At 39.8% G+C, this 27,893-nt stretch overlaps 2 protein-coding genes across 3 annotated transcripts; both read left to right on the top strand.

Moving 5' to 3' along the window:
- Window positions 1–4,699: 4,699 nt before the first annotated feature.
- vps26a (VPS26, retromer complex component A) lies at window positions 4,700–13,790 on the top strand. 2 transcript variants are annotated; one of them, XM_079997550.1, is made up of 9 exons: window positions 4,700–4,768; window positions 6,574–6,723; window positions 7,147–7,222; window positions 8,465–8,621; window positions 9,064–9,228; window positions 9,613–9,719; window positions 9,925–10,026; window positions 10,185–10,294; window positions 11,177–13,790. In XM_079997550.1, the coding sequence occupies exons 1-9, from the start codon at window positions 4,766–4,768 to the stop codon at window positions 11,291–11,293; spliced, it is 987 nt and encodes a 328-aa protein (XP_079853676.1). In that variant the 5' UTR covers window positions 4,700–4,765; the 3' UTR covers window positions 11,294–13,790. The 2 variants fall into 2 exon arrangements, with proteins under 2 accessions (XP_079853676.1, XP_079853677.1); XM_079997551.1 differs by lacking the exons at window positions 4,700–4,768; window positions 6,574–6,723; window positions 7,147–7,222 and adding an exon at window positions 7,319–7,455.
- A 613-nt stretch (window positions 13,791–14,403) lies between these two features.
- On the top strand, window positions 14,404–24,937 carry supv3l1 (SUV3-like helicase). Its single transcript, XM_079997196.1, has 15 exons — window positions 14,404–14,804; window positions 15,434–15,511; window positions 15,968–16,072; window positions 16,190–16,304; window positions 16,734–16,902; window positions 17,266–17,377; window positions 18,534–18,611; window positions 18,845–19,117; window positions 19,345–19,438; window positions 19,575–19,694; window positions 19,977–20,076; window positions 21,125–21,205; window positions 21,583–21,759; window positions 22,854–23,002; window positions 23,245–24,937. The coding sequence occupies exons 1-15, from the start codon at window positions 14,516–14,518 to the stop codon at window positions 23,636–23,638; spliced, it is 2,334 nt and encodes a 777-aa protein (XP_079853322.1). The 5' UTR covers window positions 14,404–14,515; the 3' UTR covers window positions 23,639–24,937.
- Window positions 24,938–27,893: the final 2,956 nt, after the last annotated feature.

Below are 27,893 nucleotides of genomic sequence, written 5' to 3'. Positions count from 1 at the left end.
TCGTGTTATTACTTTTACAATCAGATTTGCTATTTATTTCAGTTCCAAATCCAATCCAATTTATTTAAAATCACTTTAATTTTATTCATCATCAGCGAACAAGGAGTCTGTTATCAGTGTGTACCTTTACACACCTCTGTAATTCAAAATGAATACTATATACAGATACATACATTTTATTGTCATATCTATACGTATCTATATGATCAATTTGCATCATAATATTTTTATCACAATAATATTTTTTCATAATAATAATAATAATTTACTAAACGTATAAATGCCAAAGATCATGAAGTTATGCCGTGTAGTTTTATACATGGAATATTGTTTTACAATTTTGTAACTGACCTTCAGACTGACCTGGACATGTAAACATAATGTAGTTACGTCCATGTAATTTCATGAATCTAAAGTTTATGGCATTACGTATGAAACAGTTCCAGTTCAACGAGACATCAAACATTGATTTTAATTGATTATTTTGATAGAAGTGTATGAGAAAGGTCAGTTCTACATAATTGTTCCAAATTGCTGAGTTTGTAGTTTTGATATTGTTTGTAATTGAAAAATAAATGAATCTGTAAATTATTACAACGAATGACAAAATAAGTCAGATTTTATTAAACAGTTGTCCAAAACAGCTGGACAAAATAATCACACAAATATCACAGCATTTATAAAGATCACATGTCAAATAAACAACAAATGTTAAGAAAATGACAATCTTAATAAAATAAAATAAATGAGAAATTGACAAATTGAATAAAATTGTCAAAGTAAACAATGTTTATCAACCCTGTCTTATATGTTGTTTTTTAACTAAAGAAAAACATGTTGAGAAAGTGAATATTTGTAACATAGTTATAGGACAATGTCTATACATGACGTTTATTACCAAAAACATTTTTTGAAACTATTTGTTGTCATTGTTATAACTTACCTTGCTGCCCTGAAGTACATCTGTACATCAGAGTTTCTGTGATGGTAGATGCTGCGTGTCGTATATGTCAATTATGTATTACGGATTTACTGTATGTCGATTTATGATAGCAGTGTAATTCACATATTTCTACTTGTAAAGTTGAATTCAGTTTTTTAGTTGGATTACATTTTCAGAGGGTTCTGTTTCCACGGAGTACGACAAACATGATATTTCTGTGGGTAATAACCATTGCACAGCTTCTATTTTTTCTGACGCCTCAATGGATCTTGAACGCATCACACATTTCAGTGCTTTCATGCGAAGGACGACATTATAAAGATTATTTTAACATTATTTTTTCATGAATCGGACAAAGTAATGTGGACCACAGATTTAAAATGTCGATCTAACAGATCTACTGTCATCCACCAGGTAAGAAGCATCTTACTGTGACTATCATCTCCCTCATTTTAGAATGAGACGTGTATGTTTCAGTTAACCAAGACCAACTGAATATTTTGGGTCAAAGTTTTTCGGTTTTTCACTAATATCTGCTCCATATGTGGATCAGAATGAAATTAAAACCTAGAGATCCTTGTGACATAGCGGTTTTAACGACACCTCAACGGCGTTTGTGTGTTATACCAAAGTATGTGTTCCAGATCCACATATTTTGGCGTCAGATGTACTGGCTCGTCCGTGTTAACATCGTTCAAAGTTTGTCCGGTTTTTCGCTTATATCTGTCACATTTATCTGCATTGATTTGGATTAAACTTCACCCGCACGGTCTTTGTGACAGCGCGGTTCAAACAACACATGAATAGTGTTTGTGTGTTATGGCGAAGTTGGTGTTCCAGATAGTTTCTGGTCCCCTAGTAATAATAATAATAACAATAATAATAATAATGATAATAACTATTATTATTATTGGTAGTAGTAGTAGTAGTGGTAGCAGTGTTGTTGTGTATCTCCTCAGTGATCGTTTTGTCCAATAAAATAAAGTAAATAAAAATTTGTATAATAAAAAGTTTGTCTGCCGGTCAACGAGGCTGAAGTTGGCTCCTTTGGTTGCCAGCTCCTTATTCAAATTTTTCAGTCCACCTTGAATGGCCGGAATAACGCGGTGCGGCCTGTAGAGGCCTCTATTTAGTGACTTATCTCTGTCCTGGACTGGAGAGGCCTCTGTTGAGAGATGGAGAGGGAGTGAGGAGCCGGTGGTGCCTTGGGCAGTTTTCACCACCCTCTGCAGTGCTTTCCAGTCTGAGAAAGAGCAGTCGCCATCCCATACTGCGATGCAATATAGTGATTCAAAAAAATAACGAGGAAAAGCTTTACAATTACTTTTTTAAATGGAATCCCCGCTTTTCATTTCAGTTGTTGTAAAGCCGATAGAATGTTCGTACAGGAAAATTATTGTTTGACATCTAAAATATAAAAGTGATGGTAAACAGTTGATGTTTCCACGTGCTCCACAGCTGGGAAGCTTAAAGGACCATATCGTACCCTTTTCTCGTTGCCATGTCTGTGTGCGGTTGTTTTTGGTGTTGCTGCCTGTGTTGTTATTACCTTTAAACTGTCACACCATGTTAAAACACAGCAACACCATGCAAAGGCAGTAAACAACACAGACGGAGCGTGAGTACACGATACCTGGGGGTGAGCGGGCGGGGTTGTTGCAGCTACGCTTAGTCGATGTTCCCTTGATATGGAAACAATCATTGACAAAGTGCTATCGAACAGGTTAAGGAAACACGGATCTTCTCTTGTACATTCAGATTAAAAAGAGTTTATTCCTGCTAGGTATACATTTTCAGATATATGCTGCCTCTTGACATATACACAGCTGCAAACACCAATTTGGTCTTTTCCCTTAATGCAGAAGTGGACTTTGATCCAATTTAATGTAAATACTTCATGCAAATACAGTAAAATGTGATTCTGGTATTCAGTTATATTGTATGACACTCATGAGCGTCACATTCTGCGACATTTTGAAAAGAAGGTTAGCGGGCCGTATCAATTGAGGAAATCCAATGAAACCACTCTGTCTGCATACCATGTTCAGAGGCTTATCAAAAACAATTGCTACAGTAAAATCTCTTGTAATTCTGGATTTTGATACTCTGTTACATTGTCTGCCACACACAAGTGTCAGACTTTCGATTTTTGATTGCGTTCAGAGGTCGATAATAAAGATGTCATTCTTTCATTCTTTCTCATTTAATTACAGTCCATCTTTTAATGTTGTGTTTCTGGTTGCTTCTTATTCTAGCTTTTCAATTTATATATATATATATACATTTTAAATATATATATATATTTTTTTTAATATATATTTTATATATTTTTCTTTTCCTGAATGCAGAGTATTCACAACAGATCAGTCGTTTTAGAAATCTCTCAACAGAGGCCTCTGCAGCCCAGCACAGAGATTAGCCACTGAACAGAGCCCTCTACAGGCCACATGACGTTATTGCGGCCATTTAAGGGGGACTGAAAAATTCGAATAAGGAGCTGTCGAATAACTTCAGCATCGTTGACCTAGAGACACATTTTTTCATCATACCATATACAAACCTGATAATGTTAACTTGATAATAAATGAGCTTGCAGATTTTTATTAAATGACATTTCCCCCCTTTAAATTATGGGTATTGTTTTTTTGAAAACGATTCGGCTATCGGCCTTAAACCGGGTTTGACAGTTTTGACAACTGTCCCATCGCGTTTCTTCAAGGTGTAGCTTATCTCTCCCTAATGCCCCAGAGAAATACGTTGGAAAGCGTTGTTGGGTTGTTTGTCAGCGCATAAAGTTGAAACTGTGTTTGTCTGTTGAAACTTGACCAAAACCGGTCATTATTGTGATTGGGGGTCCGGCCCGCAGGGATAAAAGTATCTGAAACATGACAACAGCAGTACGCACGGACATGGCTGCGGTGTCGTGAGAACCGGTACGTTTCAGAAGTCTTGTCGTTCGAGTTTGATCGGTATCGATCTGCATTTGGAGGGAGTTCTCAGAGCCATTGGAGGGAGTGACCTTTCCTCTTTGTGTCTTCGCTGCCTCGTGCAGGAACGATCGTAATTCTTGAAACACCGTTCTTTAGGGACGTCTAAACTGGACGCCAGGAGAACAGCGCGCAGTGATCCAAGTCCACAGTGTTTGTTGTTGTTGTCATTTGTGCGGCGTGAGTTTCACAGAACCCAGAAAACTGTAATACGTACATAACACCACTCAACTGGAGTCTGTGTATTGCTGCCTGCAGACATATTGATTATTATTTTATTATTATTATTATTATTATTATTATTATTAATAATAATAATAATAATATTGACAATATATTATTATTATTAATAATGATAATAATAATAATAACAATAATAACAACAACAACAACAACAACAACAGCATTGATAATAATAATATTTATTGTATTATAATAATAAATAATAATAATAACAATAATAATAATAATATTCTTAATATAGTATTGTTATTGTTATTATTATTATTTATTATTATAATTATTAATAATAATAATAATAATAATAATAATACAATAATACTTATAATAATATTGATAATAATAATAATTAGTAGTAGTAGTAATAATAATGATAATAATAATACAGCAACAATGATGATAATAATAATATTAAGAATATTATTATTATTCTTATTATTATTATTGTTAGTATTCATAATTATATATGGCGCGTACGTCAAACCGCCCACCTCCACGTGACAGGAGTCACATGATCCGTCGTGGCCGCCGTCCCTTGGTGCAGATAGAACGGAGCGGAGAGACGCCGCCAGCCGCAGCTGTCCACAGAGCCGACATGGTGAGTGCCGGACCGGTGATACCGGCTCCGAATCAACTAACACGCGTCGTGCGGTTTGCGGTTCGAAAAACACGTCATTTCGTCGGCCAACGCCTCCCACGGACCCCACCTGCCTGCCTCCCTCCCTCCCTCCCCGCAGCCTAGCTAGGGCTGCTAAAGAGGCTAAAGCGGCGCTGTGCGAGGCCCACGCCGCGAGGGAAAAAAAAAAAAAAAAAAGCTGTTTTGGACTCGTAACAAAGTCGTGAGAATAAATAATAAAACTGCGTCTGAGAAGTGTATGAATGCACCTGGTGATTGACGGTGTTTAGCATGTTAACGGGCTCGCTATTTGTTAGCTGCCCAGTTAGCTCACTTGTAAGTGTCCAGGTTGTTAAATAATGGCTGCTATCCTGGGCCAGTGGGGAAAGCATTGGTTTTACCTGTGAACGTGTCTGTTATAGCAGTATCTTTACCGTAGTGTCAGCAGCTAGGGCACACAACTGAGAGTGTGTGTATGCCATGGCATCGGAGACAGTTCACCTGCAGGTGTAGTTCCATTTCCAAACCTGCGCCGGTCCTTGAATTATCATCAAATATCAGCAACAATAAAGTCCGTCCTTTGCATAACCTGTGGAATGTCAAGGGCACAACACTTTTTTTTTTTTTTTTTCCAATACATGTGTGGCAGCCACCAACCCCCTCCCCTCTTCAGACGACAACCACAACACTAACCATATTGCGATCAACTAACAACTACTGGTCTTTGCTTCTCCAAGAGGGGGATAATCACCACAATGCACGTAATTCATGTGGTGTTGGGTCCATGGTTGAGGTGATGTGGTGCAACGGATGGAAGTCCGGAGTTGCTTATCGATGTTGTTTAACAGGAGGAGCATGACGGCCGAGTTGTATCAACAATAAGTCATTTTCCATGTCTAACAGCGTGATGCCCAAATGTGCGTGTGCATGCGTGTGTGTGCGATTGGCCTTCATGTGTTCTATGTCAAAACAGATAAGCACAAACTAGGAAGAAGCCCTGTATGATATGGACAAACTATGCTGTAAAAACATTTGTCGACGTTGTCACGATTCAAGACATGTACGGCGATATGAAAAGAAAAACCTTTATGTAGCGCGTGTGGCACTCCACATCCCAGCTTTAAAATAATTAGAAATGATTTAATTTGATAGAAAATGGAAATAGATTCTGGCAGCACCATATGGAAAACATACAGTACGCATATGGAATATGTTGTGCCAAGAACAAAATGTGACCTGAGACAATTACAAATATTTTGTATAGTATATTATGACTTATTGAGTGTGAAGTTTATCTACGCCAATAAGGTGGACTGCAAAAGTCCAAGAAAAATAAATGGATAGTACATGAATATTATATTGTTAACCATTCATAGAGTATTGGATGATAATACAATGTTCTCTTCACTCTAACTCCTTGTCTCTCACAAGACCAGAGCTATGTCCATTAGGAATGCTTCGGGAATCTGAAACACTGACTTCATTTTAGAGTCACTTTTGCTGAACTGCATGCCATAGTGAGGCTATTGTAGGGTTGTATTTTGCGAAGTATTCCGATGGCTTCAGGGTTTATTTCACATTGTGCTAAGCCATAATGTTATATCACAGACTCCTCCCAGAATACACTGGAATATACACTCGCCCCGGTGTTCAAGGAATCAGCATCCTGCAACAACACAGTTTAGAAAAATAGTGTCCAATTTTGGACGCTAACGTCGTTGTTAATATATGGAGTGACACTGCTTGTCACAGTGGCTGTTGACTGTTGTGTTCTCTTGTATTTGCAGAGTTTCCTAGGCGGTTTGTTTGGGCCTGTATGTGAGATAGATGTACTGCTAAATGACGCAGAGAACAGAAAGACAGCTGAGCTGAAAACAGAAGATGGAAAGGTGGAGAAACACTACCTGTTTTACGACGGAGAGTCGGTGTCTGGGAAGGTAAGCAACGTTTTCTGCCACATTTCAGAGCGGATGCTACACAGCTGTCAGAGCTTTTATAATGGAGGGGGATACTGATATGGTGTTAATGAACAACAACATAACATTATATCAAGAGAATGTTTATGTATATGTTAAGTATTTCATAAAGGAATGCTAAGGTTATAAAAATGTAAAAACACACTTTATGCAAAGAAAATGTTTCTCTGTCCTTGTGCTATTATGGCATTTTCGAGTGAAAACCTTTGTCATGGGCTTTACTTTTTCCTTATTTTATTATGTCGGGGAAGCGTGTCTGCCTGCCTTTATAGCACACATCAGATACGTCTGTAGAAGAGGTGCTCTGTTGGGCTTCACATATTACATGTACTACATGCCTCAAATGCTTTGTGAAATGGGAAATGCAAATGTGTTTTCCTGCAGGTAAATCTCAATGTGAAACAAGGTGGAAAGCGACTGGAGCATCAGGGCATCCGCATTGAGTTTGTTGGACAGATTGGTGAGTTGAGACAATTGGGGATAAATATATTTGGCCTCACAATTATAAATCTCCACATGCCTACACTGTTCTGTTGGTTTTCTTGAGTGGATGAACGGATTAACAAAGCAGGTGCTGGTCATGAGGGAGCTGTGGGCTGCCATGGTAGTGACCCTCTGCTCTGCTAGTCTACCAAAATGGTATTTCGGTCTTAAAGACTATGACGTCCTGAAAACACCACACATATTTCAGAGGTGAACTTTTTACCTACTCCACCCATATAATTTTTCAAGAATTCTGTTCACTTCTGGCAAGTGTATCCCACAATGCATTACGAAGGCAGGATGCCAGTAAAGGTTTCTATGCAGTGTCATCATCACCCTGCAACCGTATGTCTGGGTAATAGACTTGTTCGACATCCCAAATTTTATTTTGCGACGCAAACCCGCCCAAATTTCACGATACAAGATATTATTATCGTTGTTGACGGGGGGTGGTTGTGGTGGTAGGAGTGACTGAGGAGCGTTCCCGTTGCGCACAGCGCTTTTTTTGGGTTTCATTCAATTACACTAAATACATCTACAATAAAAACAGTATTTTTTTATTTTATTTTATATTTTTTGGGAGAAATGGTGAACTTTTATGCCGGATCATGGAGGACAGATCGCTTTATGCCACTCCAACTAGGAAGGGGTGAGTGAGCGTTAACATAGCTCCTGTTCACCATGCAAACAGTGACCGGTGACCAAGCAAGCACAAGTAAGGAAATAAATACGTAGAATAAAAAAACAATTTTTGTTATTTTGGGCTTCTCAGCATGAGAAATACAAGGTGTGAGTGTGTGAACTGGGTGATATGCCGAGAGACTTGGCAGCGCTGTATAACAATTATTTTAAAAAAGCCCCCCCCCTTTTTTTTTTTATAATATTATTTTAGTAATGAAAGTATTAACTAAGAACCGTAACTTTATCACCGGACCATCAGCGCCACACGCTCCACCATGTGCAAGTCCTCCATCTGCTTTCTCACTCTTGCGCCCATACGTCCACATACATCCTCTTTGTGCATGTGGGCATCGGTAAAAATATTGCATATGGTGGCAGATATCGTCATATTTGACATTATCGAATATCATCCAAAGCGTGCCGGTTAGTCATTGTTCTTTTAACTCGCACGCTGGAGGATGGTAGGAACATGTAGTATGCAGTGTGCCAGTCGCGTCGCAGGGCTAATCGCCTCTAAAAATGCCAATTGTCGTTGCAGAGCTGTTCTCTGATAAGAGCAACACACATGAATTTGTGGACTTGGTGAAGGAGTTGGCTCTGCCCGGAGAGCTCACACAGAACAGGAGCTACGACTTTGAGTTCATGCAGGTGGAGAAGCCCTACGAGTCCTACACTGGAGCCAACGTCAGACTCCGGTACATACACCACATGCTTCAAATAAAGCTCACATGCCCACATCAGTGTGTGACGCCGTCTCCATTAGGTTCATATGTGCACCCACCCCAGATCTGTCGGCAGAAGCTAGCGGGCTACAAACTACTTGGTCTACTTCTTTGGTAAAAAGTTCCAACAGTGTTCGTGGCCCTGGTGATTTCAGTCGAATACATCGCTGCAGCTCTCCTCCCTCGCTTTATGTTCCCCCTTCATTATTAGCCTGTCCTCATCTCTCCCGTGAGTCTGTTTTATTGACAAGCACTGCCAGTCCCACAGGAGGACAATGAACTCACAAGCTTGATTCGCGATTCAATTTCTGTAACCATCTCTCACGTGAAATAGTCTTTTCCCCAGCAATTTGTATCATAATAACCCAGTCTGGCTTCAGCAGCATGTGATGTTCTCGTTGTGTTCTCCCTCCAGATATTTTCTCAGAGTGACAATAGTTCGCCGCCTGTCGGACCTGGTAAAGGAGTATGAGCTGATTGTCCACCAGTTGGCCACTTACCCAGATGTAAACAACTCCATCAAGATGGAGGTCGGAATAGAAGACTGTCTGCACATTGAGTTTGAGTACAACAAGTCCAAGTAAGATCAAAAATGCTACTTCAGGAAACTAAACACAAGCATTTCCTCAATGAAATTATGATTAAGATTTATTGAACGCTTGAGTGGATTGCACATCACAAGAATTAAGTGTTTGTTCATTACAAGCTTTGAACCCAAATATAGCTCATCCCAGTTGTCCTCGTTGTTTGTAATGATTTGTGTTCATGCTTGTTCACACACATTGAAAATTGCTATTTTTTTGGCAGTGATTATAATCTAATATCTAATTCTACATTTCGGTCCTTAAGGGTTTCCTCTTTGTCCGTGGATCTGTAGTTCAATTAAGCTTAACGTTTCCTGTGATGGCTCGGTGAAGAGTAGGAGCTGTGTCATGTCGGCGCTCATCTGGTGTCTGCTCCCTAGGTACCACCTTAAGGACGTCATTGTGGGGAAGATTTACTTCCTGCTTGTGCGGATCAAGATCCAGCACATGGAGCTACAGCTTATTAAGAAGGAGATCACTGGCATAGGTGAGTGGATTGTTAATCCAACTAAAATCAATGAGCGTCTAGCTATAAAATGTTGTTAATTTGTTATTAATGTAGAATATTCTTATGTTTTTAAATTGCCAATTTGCAATGATGTCCAACTGGAAGTATGAGATTGTGAATTAACTTGAACTCTGTTCTTACGGTACCCTGTTAACATTTTAAACCTTGTTTTGGTTCGCTGTAGGGCCAAGTACTACCACGGAAACTGAGACGGTTGCAAAGTATGAGATCATGGATGGAGCACCAGTTAAAGGAGAATCCATCCCCATCAGACTTTTCCTCGCAGGTGCTCTCTCCTCTGATGCCGTCACGTTGCATTCTATGTGAAGAACGACACAAGTTTTTTGTTGTTTTTGTTGTTTTTTTGCATAATTGCTGTGTATTAACTCCAGTTGCTCTCCTGATCTGTAATGCTTCTGCTCTTAATCCCTGCGACGCAAACAGGATATGACCTGACAGCCACCATGAGGGACGTCAACAAAAAGTTCTCAGTTCGCTACTTCCTCAATCTGGTGTTGGTGGATGAAGAGGACAGGAGATACTTCAAGCAGCAGGTAACGCACTGAAACATGGAGAAAAGGCTTCCACTGAGATTTTCGCTCTGAGCAGCTTTGTGAATATGTTTTGATAAGTAACTTTAACTTACTAGAGAGAACTTTTAAAGGAGCAATAGTCAACCTTTTTGCTTTTACTTATCGTTCTGAAATCAATGTTGATGTTAATGATTGCACAGTGTAATGGCTGTAGAAAAAATGATACAATCGGCGTTTCGATTGGTTCCCTATAATCCTCGCTGTCACAATGTAATTCGGAATGCCACCGGGTACTTATTCCTGGGAAAATTATGGATTTACAGCAGTGCGTCACAGGAAGTGCGTCAAACAATGCGCAACCATTAGCGGAAATGGTGGACGGTGGAGCAATCTACTCCACGTAAACCCTTGAATATAAAAACGACTCATTGAAATCGGTTGAGAAATGTAAACATTATAGTGTTTTTTTATCCAGGAACCGCAGCTCCCCCGTTTACTTATATTTGTTTACGTCAGTCTTGCCTGTTCCAATATGGCGGCAACGTTGGAAGTATCGCAGCTAAGAGCCGAAGCGCCTAATGCGGCGTCTATGTATACATGACTATGATTGCGCAACTAAGATAAATAAAATTAAACCTAAATTGTGACAATTTCAATTTACCTCTTCAGTGACGATGCTTCGTCCCTCTCTTAATTCCAAAGCGGTTTTGATCATTTCCACGGAGTGCTCCGAGCGATCGTAAACCGATCTGGTTGTCTTTGCGACAGCGGCGCAAAAGTTGTCTATTGCCCCTTCTTAAAATAACTTTTCTTTCCTTCATAATTTCACTAGAGTCCTGCCTCCACCGCACCCACCCATTCTCCACAATAACGAACCACTCATCCCTCCCTCTCGTTATCTAGGAGATTGTGTTGTGGAGGAAAGCTCCCGAAAAGATGAGGAAGCGAAACTTCCACCAGCGCTATGAGTCGCCTGAGCCCCGACCTCAACTGCTCACCGCAGAGCAGCCAGAGATGTGAGGGCGACTGACTTTATCAGACTGAAAACGCTCATAGACATACGGCGACCATCCACTGCTGAGCAGCCAGAGACCTGGAGGCCCAGACGCCTATGCTGGACGGAGGAACACTTCTATACATACTCGCATGACCACACCCCATTGCCCATTCAACACCGAACAGCTAAAGATGTGATCTCTGTCCTGAAGTCCCAAATGCCCAGGGTTCTCAAACACACACACACACACACACACACACACACACACACACACACACACACACACACGCGCGCGCGCACACACAATCTATGCCTCCCGTGCGCAAATTGGGTGGGTGGCAGAAGGTTTAATTGTACTTGACTCAAGCAAGTAGAGTGAGATGTCAGACCACACATTTGATTTTAATGACTTGTGATCAGACCGATGCGCGCACACACAGACACAACTGTACAAGCCATACAATCCCAGCCTAGTGAATGCAAGTGGAAGAAAAGGTTGAAAACATGACCTAGATATCCGTACTCGCTTTAATCTCGCTTTCAGCATTCTATACGCAGATGGCACAGTAAGAAGAATTTGTATCAACTTGACATTGCACAGCAATCATCCTCTGTCCGCTCTGATTTTGCCCGTACTTAAACGCATTTGATATCACACGGTTAGGGGCCAAGCATTTAAAAGACAGAATTTCAGTTCATCGGAGGCAATTTAACGGATTTGTTTGTCAGAATCGCAGTTTGATGCTCGCTGACCACACATAGTCTTCCTTATGTTTGTCCTTGTAGCTCAAAGGTCAGAATGTTCCAGAGACACTGTGCTGACAAAGACGGGAGACCACCAACGACTCTTCCCTGTAGGCTCCTGTGCAACTTATGTGGAGCACGGTTCAAAAATGTCTTAAATACTATTAATTTTGTCTTGGAATCTATTTACACTAAAAAAGAAACCTCTTGAACTACAAAATCAACTTGTCTTCTCCGAAAGATCGGATAATCTTTGATTCAAAACTTTATCGATTCGAGAATCTATTCTGGTAAAACTGAGTGAAGAAATCTTGAGGGAAGAATTTTGTTTCTTCTTTAGTTTTTCTTGTTTTAGTAGTTTATCTTGATCCATCAAAAACACTCTGTATGCAGGTCACCTTTGGTTTAGTTGCATCAGACTACTATTTGTATGCCCTGTACATGGTCCCTAAATTGACCCGAATACTTGGATTTATTTTTGAGTTTTTGTCCCCTTTTTAAACGGTAAAGTTGTTCCTATGCCAAGAGGGATTATTTGGTCTCCAAGGGAACCCCATATTTATAAGCAATTTAGAGGGGGGAAAAAAAGGTCTGCTTTTCTTTATTATTATCTTGATCTTGAATCTATTTATGGTGTTTAGAGTTCAATAAGACCTGGGATCGTGTCGGAAAATCAAAAGTTTTTTTTTCAGCTGTAAAACACTAGTCTTGCACAGCACTGCACAAAAAACCTGGAAAAAGTCTTGATGTAAACTATAAAGAAAGGACTGCGGTTGAACATTTCGACTGGTTCGTCAGCATTATGCTCATGTTAGATTGTTCATCGGATTGAACACACCTCAGCCTTGATCGTTATACTGTAGGCTCACTCTTTATGTCCGTTTCACTTTTGCTTTCACAGGAAAAGATGTTTGTGAGCCGTTTTGTTTGCTACAACAAACCCGAATGGCAAATGTTATTGCAAGCATCAAAGGGGTGCATTTCAGAATGCTGTCAAATGAAAACAGCTATACTTCACTGTGATCCTTCGACCCGCCCTATAGTGGCCCTGCTCTCAACACACCACATCACCTGGCCTGTGTGTGTGACACAAATGTTTCCCTCACGTCTGATCAATGGTCAGTTTTGCACTTTCCCCTCCGATCATTAGGGCTGGCAAAAGAAGCAGGAAGCTAATGCCAGAACGACATCGCCTCAGAGATATCTGGAATGGTAATAAAACTGGCACTTATAGATAGGTAGATGTATCACTAGGTATATAATTACATCTTATCAAAGTACAATATTTTGACAGCATTGCTGGGTTCTTGTCCAATGTATGCAGCTGTTTATTTTGTTTAATTTAAATTATAAATTACTCAAGGTAAAAGTAAGTTTGATTTCTCAACTCATCAAGTTTTCATCAATTTCGTTCTTAATAGTTATACGTAATATATCACAATTATATTTCAAGGTTGTTTTCTTATTGGAGCCTTTGGAGTACTTTTGTTTCTCTTTTGCCTGTATGTCACATCTTTGTTTACTTATTGAACGGTTTTGTCCTTGGTTATACCAACATCTTGGCTTCTGAACTCGATACAGGCAGTTGTAATGTGCACTGTTCCGTTTGGTTGAAATGCTTATAAAGGTAATAAACATTGAAATGCCAAAAAGCTCTGTTCCCATCACATTGCATGTTAATATAAAGCGCCATCGTGCCACTGTGTATGGATGACTGATCTCTGTACTGTGTATATATCCCCAGCCCAAATATATAGCGAAAATTAATCTGTGAATAAAGCAAATTTATACTGAATGTTTCTTATGTGGTATACTGTCTTGTTCAAAGTTATTCAGAATTACATTGTGAGAATTGCCACTTAGTATTTCTGCATTAAAATAAACTTCATTTGGTGGATGTGACCAAATAAATCACTACATTGATCAACATGCGACGATGTCAAATCATACGAAATATTGAAGTGATACGACCATACAAACTACTCTACACCGTTATATTATTATTATTATTATTATTATTATTATTATTATGATTATTATTATAATATTATTATTATTAGTTTTATATTATATCTTATACTTTGGATGCACTGAATGTACCATGTTGGGAGGTAAATAAAGTTAGGGCACAAAAAAGTCCGCATGGTGACTACAATTATGCCTGTTCATAAATTTCGAAATCGAATCGAAAAGTAGAAATAGAAAAAGAAATATTTCAATCATGTAGGTCATTTTAACATTTTTTTTTTTAAATATTAAATTACAAATACATTCCCGAATGGACAGGGTTTATTTTTCGTGTACAGTTTTCATACCGGCAATCTTTTAGGCAACCACAAGGCAGGGGGTCCTGACCCACGTTTCAGCCAGGGAGGAAGGTGATGTTGTGACCGTCCGGTGCGGCTCTCAGCCACGGCCGCCGTCGGAACAAATACGATTTAATGGACAATATAAGCCCCCGTCTACCACATTAAAGCCGGGAACCGTGTATTCCGTCTAAGATGTCTGTCAACCGGTGCGTTCATCTTTTGTCTCGTGTCCAACGCCGACTCAGCGCCTTGTCTCCCCGCAGCGCCGGCGCGCTGCCTGGGAGCCGCTCCGGTCATGTTTACGGATCCTCTGCGGTGTTGAAGCCGCATTCCCGCGTGTGTCTGAGCTCCGGCCGAGGGGTTTCTTCCAGTGATTTCTCCAGCAGACCCCCAGACACCTCCCTGTTCGTCCCCCTCGCTATCAAGTCGGACATCTCTAATGACAGCGTGGGCTTAGAGCTGACACAACAACTGGATAGAGGTGAGTTGTCTATCTGTCTATCTGTCTATCTGTCTGTCTGTCTGTCTGTCTGCCTGCCTGCCTGCCTGCCTGCCTGCCTGCCTGCCTGCCTGCCTGCCTGTCTGTCTGTCTGTCTGTCTGCCTGCCTGCCTGCCTGCCTGCCTGCTTGTTTATAATATCCACACTACTAATGGATCTTTGTCATACTTCTTGTGTGTAAATATTTCATGAAGCGCCAATAGTCATGCCCAAATGATCAATATCGGTGTATTTGTAAAAAAATAAATAATAATAATTGCGGGCTGGACCTCTTATTATAATAATAATAATAAAGAATGTTGTCAATATTGCCCGGCTCTACTTGCCAATCAGTCTGTTATCCTGGATAGGAAAGTGCAGCTAGGGAAAAGGCAATAAAAACAGGACAACTTATAATAATATATATATATATACATATATATATATATGTGTGTGTGTGTGTGTGTGTGTGTAAATGTGTGGGTGTGTGTGTGTGTGTGTGTATATATGTGTAAAAATGAACACATTAAATAAGGAGTGTGTTTTAGGATGGAAACATTCCCACTCTTTTTCATTTGTGAGTGTGTGTAAACAAAAGACGAGGCCATTCTGACATGTATTTCTGCCGTCAGTTGAACTTCTCAAAATTTTAAACCGATTCTACAAGAGGAAGGAAATGCAGAAGCTGGCAGCTGACCGGGGCCTGGATGGTAAGATTAAAAAAAAACACAATAAACCTTCTACTCATCAGACAAAACTCAATGCAGTTAATTTCTTATTTGTACAGGAACCAACGGGCCATTTTCACAGCAGACATTAAGGTGTATAGATGGTTAAACACAGCTGAAGTTAATAACATTACCTGTCGGTTGACAGTGAAGTTCACGGTACTGGAGCTCCTCAATAAAAACAAACCCTGTCAAATAAATGACAATGGCTGTGGATGTGTTTACCCTTCATTAAGGCATGTCTGCTGTGAAAAGGTTCCATTACGAAGTAGTACAACTTTGGTCCCATGCAGTAACAGCTTTTTACCAGTCTTCGTGCTTGCTTTGTCTCAGACTTTGTAACTGTGTGTGTGTGTGTGTGTGTGTGTGTGTGTGTGTGTGTGTGTGTGTGTGTGTGTGTGTGTGTGTGTGTGTGTGTGTGTGTGTGTGTGTGTTCAGCTCGTTTGTTCCACCAGGCCTTCATCAGTTTCAGAAAGTATGTTTTGGAGATGTCACTAAGTGCCGATTTACACATAATCCTGAATGACATCTGCTGTGGGGCAGGTTAGTAAATAAAACTACACTCATCTCTTATTTGTGGTAATTCTAGTTATATTTTCAAAATATTTGTTCAATGATGTGCTGGAGCAACATTTGGGGTCTTTGTTGATTACTCTACAGGTCATATAGATGACATCTTCCCATACTTTATGCGGCATGCCAATCAGATCTTCCCCATGCTGGACTGCATGGACGACCTGAGAAAAATCTCAGACCTCAGAGTCCCTGCTAACTGGTATGTCGAATTGTATACTCCCAAATAGTTATACCTGGTCAAATCCTTTCTTTGGGTGAGGAAAAAAATGACCAATTTGGGATCCATAGTCTTTATCATGTGAGTAATATTGTTCAATCTGTGAACTATTTCACAATTGTTTTTTATTATTTCTATTTTAAAATGTAATGTACTGCTGAGTCCATTTACAATTTGCCCTTCAGAACTGAAATTTGATTCAGTAAAGACTTTTATTTACCACTTGAAACAATTGGGTTTATTTGTGCAATTGACTTGCTTGGCATTTCTGTTGTAGACTTTTCCACTTGCCTGACCGGATACTCCAGAAACATAAAAACAATGAATGGAAATTTTTTTTTAGCGATGTACAGAATGAATGATAAAACAAAAAGATATCCGACTAATCTTGGGTTTATTGTGTGTTCCCAGGTATCCAGAGGCCCGGGCTATCCAGAGGAAGGTGATCTTCCATGCTGGTCCCACTAACAGTGGGAAAACCTATCATGCCATCCAGCGCCTCATGGCAGCCAAGTCTGGAGTCTACTGTGGTCCACTGAAGCTTCTGGCCCATGAGATTTATGAGAAGAGCAATGGGGCTGTATGTAGCTCTCTTTGTTTGTCCTTTTTTTTTTCCCACCACCTTTCTAATTTTAACTGTTGGGAGTATTACGATTCTGTTTATGTTGGCCCCTTATTTGCAGTTATTCTCATCATATTCCTTTTCTATTTGATCAGTTCATGCTGTAGTTTGGCTGATTCAAATGATCCAAGTTCAAGAGATTATTTGTCACGTACATATACATATGGTCACATTATCTCTATAATGTCTCTGCTTTTCTGAATGATGAAAGTCATTCCTTGATCTTATTCTTACCACAATCTACTTGTTTGTTGTAGTTGTAGAAGTTGTTTTGTATTTGTTAAGTTATTGGATCGGTCTCTGAATGTCTGTATTTTCCAGGGTGTGCCGTGCGATTTGGTAACAGGAGAGGAAAGGACATTTGCGGACCCAGAGGGCCGAGTTGCAGCTCACGTGGCCTGTACTATCGAGATGTGTAGTGTCACCACTCCATGTAAGTAAAAAAAATAAATAAATAAAAATGCATGTGTGTATAAGGGCTGTCAATGTTTACGCCTTTAACGCAAATTTGTTTACACAGCACTAATCTTTTTGACACATTAACGCAACGGGGGGAGGGGCGGCAACAGAGGAAAGTCGCTGAGAAGGCGGGGGAGTTTCTCTGATCGCTCAGCCTTTTTTTAAACATTTTTTATGAAGGTTAAAAATACGGAAGGAAAATATTTAAACAGACAGCGGGAGAAAACAAGTAGGATAAAAAATACGGGAGAATAGGGAGGGTTGACATGTGCTCTTATGCACGCACCATAGGCAGATAGACAGATTCTATCAGACTGAGCCAGTTGTGGCTGATAGTGCGGATGATAGACGAGCAACAGCCTTGACGACGACACATTGATTGACACATCCAGACCGATCAGTGTTGAATTCAGATGCGTGGTGCATCGTTTATGTTTTTTGACTGGGTTAGGTGATAAGTGGGACAGAAAACAAGTATAAGCATTTTATTATTATTTTAATTGTGGTGAAAACCGGGACAATTTGGTAGTGAATGTTGAAAACCAGGACATTTTAGATGTGTGTTACCTAAACCTGCTACTATAGTATTGTGACAGTTATATTGATTTCATATGATGTGATTTGATGACAGTTTATCTGTTTAATCAAGGCAGTGAATACATCACTGACGCAGGGTCCTCAAATTAATTTATTTCACTATTATTGTAAATGAAGAAACTTGGTATTGGAATCAGTGCTCTTAAAAGGCAAGTGGCACAAATACTGTACTGTCCAAAAAAAAGGGTATCTGTATTATTTTCATGATTACATATTATCAAAATGCAACACACGTGATGGTTCATTCGTTTGTGCGGCACTGGAATGATGTGTTTGTTAACTCCATCTTCTGAGAATGACTGTGATGTGCCAGTAGTTTTCATTTTTAAATGACATGAGTTACTGTCATAATATCTTCATGCACAGAGTATGTCTCCTTGAGAGTTACTCCCGGTGTCCTAGAACAATTCTCTGTTAGAAATCTTCAGAAGTTTATTTGTATGTAACTAATTGATTTGCCCAAAGAGAACAATGCATCGTGGATCATTAATATATCTTTACTGCAGTCTGATCGTACATGTATCTGTGTGTAGATGAGGTGGCTGTGATTGATGAGATTCAAATGATCAGAGACACTGCCAGAGGCTGGGCCTGGACCAGAGCACTGCTGGGTTAGTACCGTATTCCTACTCTCTCTCATGTCTTTTAATATATGAAAGGCCCCTGTCGAAACTAGCATGTAACACTTACTTAACACAACACGGAGGGTAAAGATTTGGACTTTTTACAGTTCCATCTAACGGCCTATATATTATCTCCACTACCTTGTCATGAAGGTCTTCCAGCTGAACGCAGTTTGGTTATTTCCTCGTCACCCAAACAGCCTGTAATTGTCTAAATGCAGGTCTGTGTGCAGAGGAGGTCCATGTGTGTGGGGAGCCCGCTGCCATCAACTTTGTCAGAGAGTTGATGTACACCACAGGAGAGGAGGTGGAGGTCCACACCTACCAGCGTTTAACCCCGTTCTCGATCTTGGACCACGCTGTGGAGTCACTGGACAACCTGAGACCAGGCGACTGTATTGTCTGTTTCAGTAAGAATGACATCTACTCCATTAGTCGACAGATTGAGGCCAGAGGATCAGAATGTGCCGTCATATATGGAAGCCTACCGCCAGGTAAGCTTAAACTAATGTATTTATTCATCCTTTACATGCATCCATGCCTGTGCTTTTGTGTGTATTTTAAATCAATATTCTCAGCAGACACAGGATAGGTCAGATGACGAGAATATTCTTCTATCATGAGCAACAACTTGAGTGTTCAAACGAAATATTTGATGGAGTTCAGTGTCTCCATTTTCAAATAGTTTCTCGACACTAAGCTGTGATTTTCTGTTGGTCAGGCACCAAACTGTCCCAGGCCAAGAAGTTCAACGACCCTGAAGATTCATGCCAGATTCTAGTTGCCACAGATGCCATTGGCATGGGCCTCAACCTGTACGTACAAGGACAAGAATTGTTCAACAATCGCATCCCTTCAAATGAAAAGCATTGGTTAGAATAGCGACGTTTGGCTGAATTAACCTTGTAGGGTTCATCCATTCCCGTCACATCACTCTCTCCCTTTCACCAGGAGTATAAAGCGCATCATCTTCAACAGTCTGATGAAGCCCAATGTCAACGAGAAGGGTGAGAAGCAGATGGACACGATCAGCACCTCGCAAGCTCTTCAGATTGCTGGACGCGCAGGAAGGTCTGAAATCCATACGACGTTGTGCCGAAAGAAATGTGGTTTAAGCGCCAATCCACTATGTCCAAGATGCCCCGTGATTTTTCATAAAAAGCCCTGAAAGTGCTCGCCCCAGAAATGATCCCTCTATAAATGATGTGTATATATAGTTTGCATCACATGTGTGAGTTCCTCTAACCTGCAGATAAACCTGTCATGAACCTTGTACATGTCAGTTGTTTTTTGTTTTTTTTTCTCAACCCAAAGTCGTATCTGTTTAACCATATTCATATTTCCTTATAATAGATTCTCCTCTGAATTTAAAGAGGGAGAGGTGACCACAATGCACAGAGATGACCTCCCTGTCCTCAAGGAAATACTCAGCCACGCCGTGGAACCCATAGAGGTAAAAAAACTCAAAGCAATAGAGATGCAGAGATGGGACATAAATTATTATATCATTATTAAAGGGCGACCACTAGAACCATAGACACAGTTGAGGTGTCGTTAGAACCGGGACGTCACAGACTTCTCGTGGTTCAAGTTTCATCCGAAAATAGTGAAAAAGCGACAAAATTTGACCGAAAGTAGCCAAACCTTCGTGCTTCACGCACACGCCAACGTTGGAAACCTTTCGGTTGGGTCTTGAAACGAGATGAGTTTTAGGATAAGATGCTTCATGACGTCATCAGCCAATTTGCTATAAACGTGCAGGTTGGGGTTCTGAAGGTTCAATGGTGTCGTGCGCGGTGTAGAGTCAATTGCTCTGTAGTGGTTAGAGATTACAAGCTAGGCGTGTGTGTGTGTGTGTGTGTGTGTGTGTGTGTGTGTGTGTGTGTGTGTGTGTGTGCGTGTGTGTGTGCGTGTTTATGTACTATGTTACCTGGTTGATGTCTGCAGGGATGTTCAATCTCTTTGGTGTTTTTGTAAATGTAGACAGTGTACTCCGATCTAACCACGTGTAAGATGCAATGTTGTTGTCCTCCTTTGCCGGATTCACAGAAGTCGTAAGACACAATATCAGCGAGTGCATGACGAGTTCATGTTCTCTGAACGAACGGAAAAATAGTATCCTGAAAATTGTAAACAATCACGCAAAAATGCTGTTTTCCAGTTTCATGGAATCGCAACCCATCGAAAAACTTGGGACACAAAAAAAAAAGCATTCATCCACAGAAACTCGTGACATCGAGTCAAGTGCACCCCGACTCGTGGGAATTAATGATGCGTTCATGTACTAGGAATGCGTCGGAAAACTAGAACCCGTGATATTGTAATTAGTCTTAGAAAGACGCCAATGCTTCAGAATATAATTTGTCACTAACACAACTAAAATGGACCCTGTGTATTGCTGCCTGCAGTTTTTATTATTATAAACATGCAAATCAAAATGAAGTCATACAAACTCACGTTTACATATAGGGCTGACTGATGTTTCTCCCGGTCTGTCTCAGGTGGCAGGTCTCCATCCCACTGCAGAACAGATAGAGATGTTTGCTTATCATCTGCCTGATGCTACACTGTCGAACCTTATAGTAAGTCTGTCCGTCCATGAGTGTGCATTGATGTATAACGGTGCACCCACCTTACACCCAGCCCATTGATTGTATTACTTAGTCTAGAGTCTTATTACACTTAAATGAAATGACTGGAACGTATCACAAGTTTTGAGAGTGTGTTTGTTTCTGGGAATTAACAGTTGTGTTAATTCTGTGTAAGGAAGTAAAGAGGAGGGGAAAAAAAACATTCATTGTCAAGCTACTTGTCTTGAATCTACTGGCTAACATTGTATTAATGGATAAATCATCTTTAATGTAATTATATCGGAATAGTTTTGTCTGAGGCTCTTTGCCGGTCTTTCACAAATATAATATTCATAAAATGACCATTTTCTACCTCCCCCCTCTCTCAGGACATATTTGTCAGTCTCTCACAGGTTGACGGTATGTATTTCGTCTGTAACATTGATGACTTCAAGTTCTTGGCTGATATGATTCAGCACATCCCACTCAACCTGAGATCACGCTACGTGTTTTGCACGGCTCCCATCAACAAGAAACAACCCTTTGTATGCACATCTTTTCTTAAGGTAAGGATGTGCATGAGGTCGTGACCAGGTGGAAAGCACTTGTTTTCTGAAAGTGTTGCCATATGGACAGTGAGTTTTTGTCGCCTTCTCCAGGCACGTTACGGAACTATTTTGAAAGGGGTTTATTCCCATGGAAGTCAGTCACCAAGTTATGAATAAAAATGCAAAGTCAATATGTTTTTTGGATCTGCAAGAGATACTAGGAGCTATAGCAAGCTATAAAAAATAAGCTATAGCTTATTATAGCAACTTTCCTTAATGCCAGTGTCCTTGTTTTGTGGATGGATAATTGTGTAAAAAGATATTTGAAGATGTATATATTTAAGTTACAAAGTTTTCTAGTTTCTGCCTCCTTCATGGTCTCAAAATGCATTTGTGTAATTTGGTGATGATAATGTTGATTATGGAATCAGATTAGGATCACTACAGAAATATTTCCGGGGAGAAATCCTGTTGCTCCAATGTCATTACCAAAAAAAGCTCTCTGAATCAGAGTAGAGCAGGTAGACGGGAAAATCTAGAACATTTAAACATGTTCGGTTGGAATTGTTTGCAGAGTAAGATATTGGATATTATGCAAATTATAATAATATTGCAAAGTAAGATAGGTGACAAAAAGTTAAATCTCTGCCAGGAATTTATTGCTCCAGCTGGTTGGGAATTAACTCGATTATTCTCAATCTCGTAGACCATCCAAACGAAAGAGATAATTTAATGATTGACTACATTTCCCCCGGGGGATGAATGGAGTGTTGTGTTATCGTATTTTATGATTGTCACAAATAAAGTAACCTTTGAAATTACGGGTTGGGCTGTGAGCTTTTGAGTGTTGGTTAAGCTCTATAATCTATATCATTCTATGCATCAGCAAAATAAATGATATATATATTTGTCTATTTTATCTTAAATACGTTTTTCATTTGCAAAATAAAAAACAATCAGCCTCTATAATTGTGAAGAGTTATTTCTAGTTATATCTGCATGTATTGCTGGACAGGACATTGCCTGTGTAACGTGGTACAAATGCTGAAAGTTTCATTTGTTTGCATTGCAACGATAAACAGTGTTTGGGTCGTGATGCCTTCTCCCAACAGTTTGCCCGGCAATTCAGCCGAGATGAGCCACTGACGTTTGACTGGGTCTGTCGTCACATCAGCTGGCCCCTGGATGCACCCAAAAACATAAAAGACCTGGTCCATCGGGAAGCTGTTCATGATGTTCTGGACCTGTACTTGTGGTTAAGGTAACCTAGTGTTTTTTCAACCAGACTGTTAGATTAAAAAACAAAAAAAAAAAAAAAAAAGCCCCTCTCTCTCTCTCTCTCTCTCTCTCTCTAGGTCACAGGTACTGTACACCTAAAATCAATGTTTGAGAGACAGTTTCATTTGAACGGCATCATCCAACCTGTGATATTTGCAAGGTAGATTATATGTATGTGCCCCTGCTAACTCGCAAATATTCATTTGTGTCTTTGTGTCACTTTAGTTATCGCTTCATGGACATGTTTCCAGACACGGCGTTGGTTCGGGATATCCAGAGGGAACTTGATGACATGATCAAACAGGGAGTCCAAAATATCACACGGCTCATTAGAGCCAGTGACCCGTCCACCACTCAGCCACTACCAGCACCGAGAATCCGACATGGCGGAAGTACTTACAGCAGAGGACAAAGGGGAATTGGATCAGGGGAGAAGGACAGTTCTCTAGGCAGTCGCCTTGTGAAAGATGGGCTGCTGACGGCTGACTTGCTCAAGCAGTTGCAGAGCGAGTGGTCAAAAGAGTCAAGTCCCCAACAGAAGGAGACAAGGGGCACCCATGCAAGCACGCTTGGAACTAGAAGTCCCAATAACAAACAAAAGAGGATAAAGAAAAAATGAGGTTCTTTTCAGATGGTGATTGCATACTTGGTAGAGTTGCCATCCATGATTGAATTTGACAGACATACGACCAAATTCCCTGTTGTCTGGATTGTTTTTTGTCGTTGTTACTGGTCTGCTCTCAAATGAGTTGAGAGCAGACCATTCATTCATTGAATAGGTTTCTGATGTGAGCAGAAGCTCAAGTTTTTTGTTTTGTTTTTGAGAAAGAAAATTCCAGATCATTTCTCCTACCATCACCACAGGCTACATTCAATCACTGTACCCCTGACCAGTTTCCAGTCAAATGATCTAGTGCTGAGCAAAATGTACCATCAGCGTGGAACCCGAGGAAGACAGGTATGCCAGCAGCAACATGTTGAACTGTGTTGGACTGGCAACGGCAGTGTTTTTAAACCAGTGTGCCGTGAAAACTTTCCAAATTCCACTTAAAATAACTAAAGTAGCCCTTTTGTTGCAAGATCTAAACCGCAGACAGAATGCCAGCTCTGTGATCATCAAAACAAGCTGAAATTTCACACCGAAAGTGAGAACTTTAATTAGTCCACACGAAGCAGTTGTAAATGTTTGTGATGTACCGTCAGATTATTTCATTGTAAACGGCTTCTGGCCAAAAAAAGGTTGAGAAAAAGGTTGTACCTCTTGGTGATATTGCAATGTATTGTCATACAGTACCACAATGTCTCAATGCTGGTTCAAGAGCCTTTTCAGGCGAGGAAATGCAGACCTGTACATGATTGTCTGCAATTGTTTTTCACTTGGTTTGAAATCCGTATGTAGTCTTCCTTCAAACCCAAATTATGGAAATTGTAATACACCAGATAATTGAAATGTTAAATGCTAAAATAATAAAGAATTTTAATAAATAAATAAAATAAACAATTAAATGTAGGCCAGACTGGGTATATGTACCATTCTATGTATTTTGTAACAGTCGCTGTCTTAACAGTTTTTGGACACTTACTGAATAAAACAGTAATTACTAGTTTTCATTTGATGATTGGATTCTGAAATGGAATAAATTGCCCGTCCACATTTTAGGTTTGACAGCCGACTTTGCCTTACAGGGATGGACAATTAATTATTTCTTCGTTACTTGAGGTGATGGGGGTATCTTTCATCCAACAGTTCTTTTCTGAGGATGTTCATCCATATCAACAGTTTACTGACCACAACTAGCTTCGCTCCTTTATCAAATTTACAATTGTTTTTGACAATCAGTGCATTCTGGTCAGGAAAGGTGGACCATGCCGCCAACAATTGAAACTACATATAGAGGAGAACATGCATAATGCAAAAACACTGAATGGCTATTTATTAAAAAGTACAAGGTAAATAAAAAACAAAAGCTTTTAAACAAAATAATCTTACGGATTACCACTTTGTTTCTCAATCCTTTCAAGTTGTACCACTACATCATGGATTATAGTGCATTACAATACAAATTTTGAAATGGCAAACATTGAGTAAAAAAATGACACACACACACACTGTATATGTGTGTGTGTGTGTGTGTGTGTATTTATTATATGTATATACACACACATATACTGTGTGTGTGTATTATATATACACACACACACGTATATATACACACACACGTGTATATATATATATGTATATATGTGTGTGTATTACATATATATATAATATACACACACACACACAAATGTGGACAAATTTGTTGGTACCCTTACAGCTCATTGAAACAATACTTAATTCCTCCTGAAAAGTGATGAAATTAAAAGTAATTTTCTCATGTATACCTGCATGCCTTTGGTATGTCAGCGAGTAAAGCAAAGAAACTGCAAAAATAGATTAATTATTGCTCAAGAGATCAATTATTTTCTAAAACAGCCTGGACAGATTTGTTGGTACCCCTTAGAAAACATTATAAATAATTGGATTATAGTGGTATTTCAAACTTACTGTTTCTTTAATTGGTATCACACAGGTCTTCAATCTTATAATCAGTCATTCAGCCTATTTAAATTGAGAAAAGTAGTCACTCTGCTGTTTGGTATCATTGTGGCACCACACTGAACATGGACCAGAGAAAGCAAAGGAGAGAGTTGTCTGAGGAGATCAGAAAGAAAATTATAGACAAGCATGTTGAAGGTAAAGGCTATAAGACCATCTCCAAGCAGCTTGATGTTCCTGTGACTACAGTTGCAAATATTATTAAGAGGTTTAAGGTCCATGGGACTGTAGCCAACCTCCCTGGACGCGGCCGCAAGAGGAAAATCTACCCCAGATTGAACAGAAGGATAGTGCGAATGGTAGAAAAAGAGCCAAAGACAACTTGAACTCCAAGGCCAAGGTACATCAGTGTCTGATCACACCATCCATTGCTTTTTGAGTGACAGTGGGCTTCATGGAAGAAGACCCAGGAGGACTCCACTTTTGAAAGAAAAACATGAAAAAGCCAGATAGGAATTTGCTAAAAATGCATATTGACAAACCACAATGCTTCTGGGTGAATGTACTTTGGACAGATTAGTCAAAACTGGAGCTTTTTGGCAAGTCACATGAGCTCTATGTTCACAGACAAAAAAATTAAGCTTTCAAAGAAAAGAAAACCATACCTGCTGTGAAACATGGAGGAGGCTCAGTTATGTTTGGGGCTGCTTTGCTGCGTCGGGTTACCTTGAATCTGTGCAGGGCACAATGAAATCTCAAGACTATCAAGGCATTCTGGAGCAAAATGTACTGCCCAGTGTCAGAAAGCTCTGTCTCAGTTGCAGGTCACGGGTCCTCCAACAGGATAATGACCCAAAACACACAGCTAAAAGCACCCAAGAATGGATGAGAACAAAACATTGGACTTATCTGAAGTGGCCTTCTATGAGCCCTGATCTGAATCCTATTGAACATCTATGGAAAGAGCGAAAACATGCAGTCTGGAGAAGGCACCCTTCAAACCTGAGACAGCTGGAGCAGTTTGCTCAGGAAGAGTGGGCCAAACTACCTTTGACAGGTGCAGAAGTCTCATTGAGAGCCACAGAAATCACTTGATTGCAGTGATTGCCGCAGAAGGTTGTGCAACAAAATACAAGGGTCCCATCATTTTTGTCCAGGTCATTTTAGAATATAATTGATCTTTTTAGCAATAATTTATCTCTTTTCACAGTTTCTTTGCTTTACTCTATGACATACCAAAGGCATACATGAGAAAATTGCTTTTAATTTCATCACTTTTCAGGAGGAATGAAGCATTGATTCAATGAGCTGTAAGGGTACTAACAAATTTGTGTGTGTGTGTGTGTGTATATACACAGTATGTGAATATACTGTATGTACAGTATGTGTGTGTGTGTGTGTGTGTGTATGTGCATATATATATATATATATATATTAGAATATGGGCCTATGAATATTCAGCTAGAAACCATACACAACCAGGTTTTGCATATCCATGACAAAATCACCTATTATATTCAAAGTTGTAATTTAGTCTCCATGAACTGTCTGCAATTTGTATTGTTCATTTGCACTTCAATGAACAAAAACAACAGTCTACCAGAATGCTGCTAGAACTTGCTGCTGGATTGGTTAAATAATGTTTTTTTTATACCCCCAAAATGTTTTCATAAGGAACCAAGGTCAGCTGACTATTCTACATCTGCATTCCACTGACCGGGGATTAGTGCCACAGTCCACTCACATCAACACGAAACAATTTTACTTACTAAAATAAGTCACTACTTTCTAGTTGGTTCTCTCAAGTATGTTTTCATGAGTCCCTGTATAAACATTAGAACATAAAAGACTACACCAGTTGGATGCACAAGCAGTCTAATCATTGCAGGCCACTACTGGCATTAATGCATTAAATACACTCACAGAAAGACTGTTGGTAGGGTGTGGGGTAGGTAGTAGGGAACAGGATTGTATCCTTTCTCAGTGAAGGAGAGAGGAAAATGCTAGAAACAGGCAGTGAGGCTGAAAATGAGCCAGTAAGGGAGGAGGAAATGCAGTGGAGAGACAGCTGGCTACTGGGTTAATCATTGAGTCAGAGCAGTGTTTAGTCAGTGCTCCATTCTGTGTGAAGAGGACAGCAGGAGAAGCTGGGTTGAGAAGACGTAAGAAGAAAAAAGCAGGACAAAGCAATACACCAGATGAACTTGCTGAGTGTTTTTGTAGAAAGAAAGAAAAATCCTTCACCCAGTTGCATACTGTGTGCATTTGTGGTGTACTGAGAAAGGGAAAACAAAAGGACTAAAAAGACAACCATTTGCACTGTTTTTATGTCAAT

This window comes from Zeus faber (genome assembly GCF_960531495.2).
Source record: "Zeus faber genome assembly, chromosome: 3".
Taxonomy (NCBI): domain Eukaryota; kingdom Metazoa; phylum Chordata; class Actinopteri; order Zeiformes; family Zeidae; genus Zeus; species Zeus faber.
This window is presented reverse-complemented; position numbering and strand designations above follow the sequence as displayed.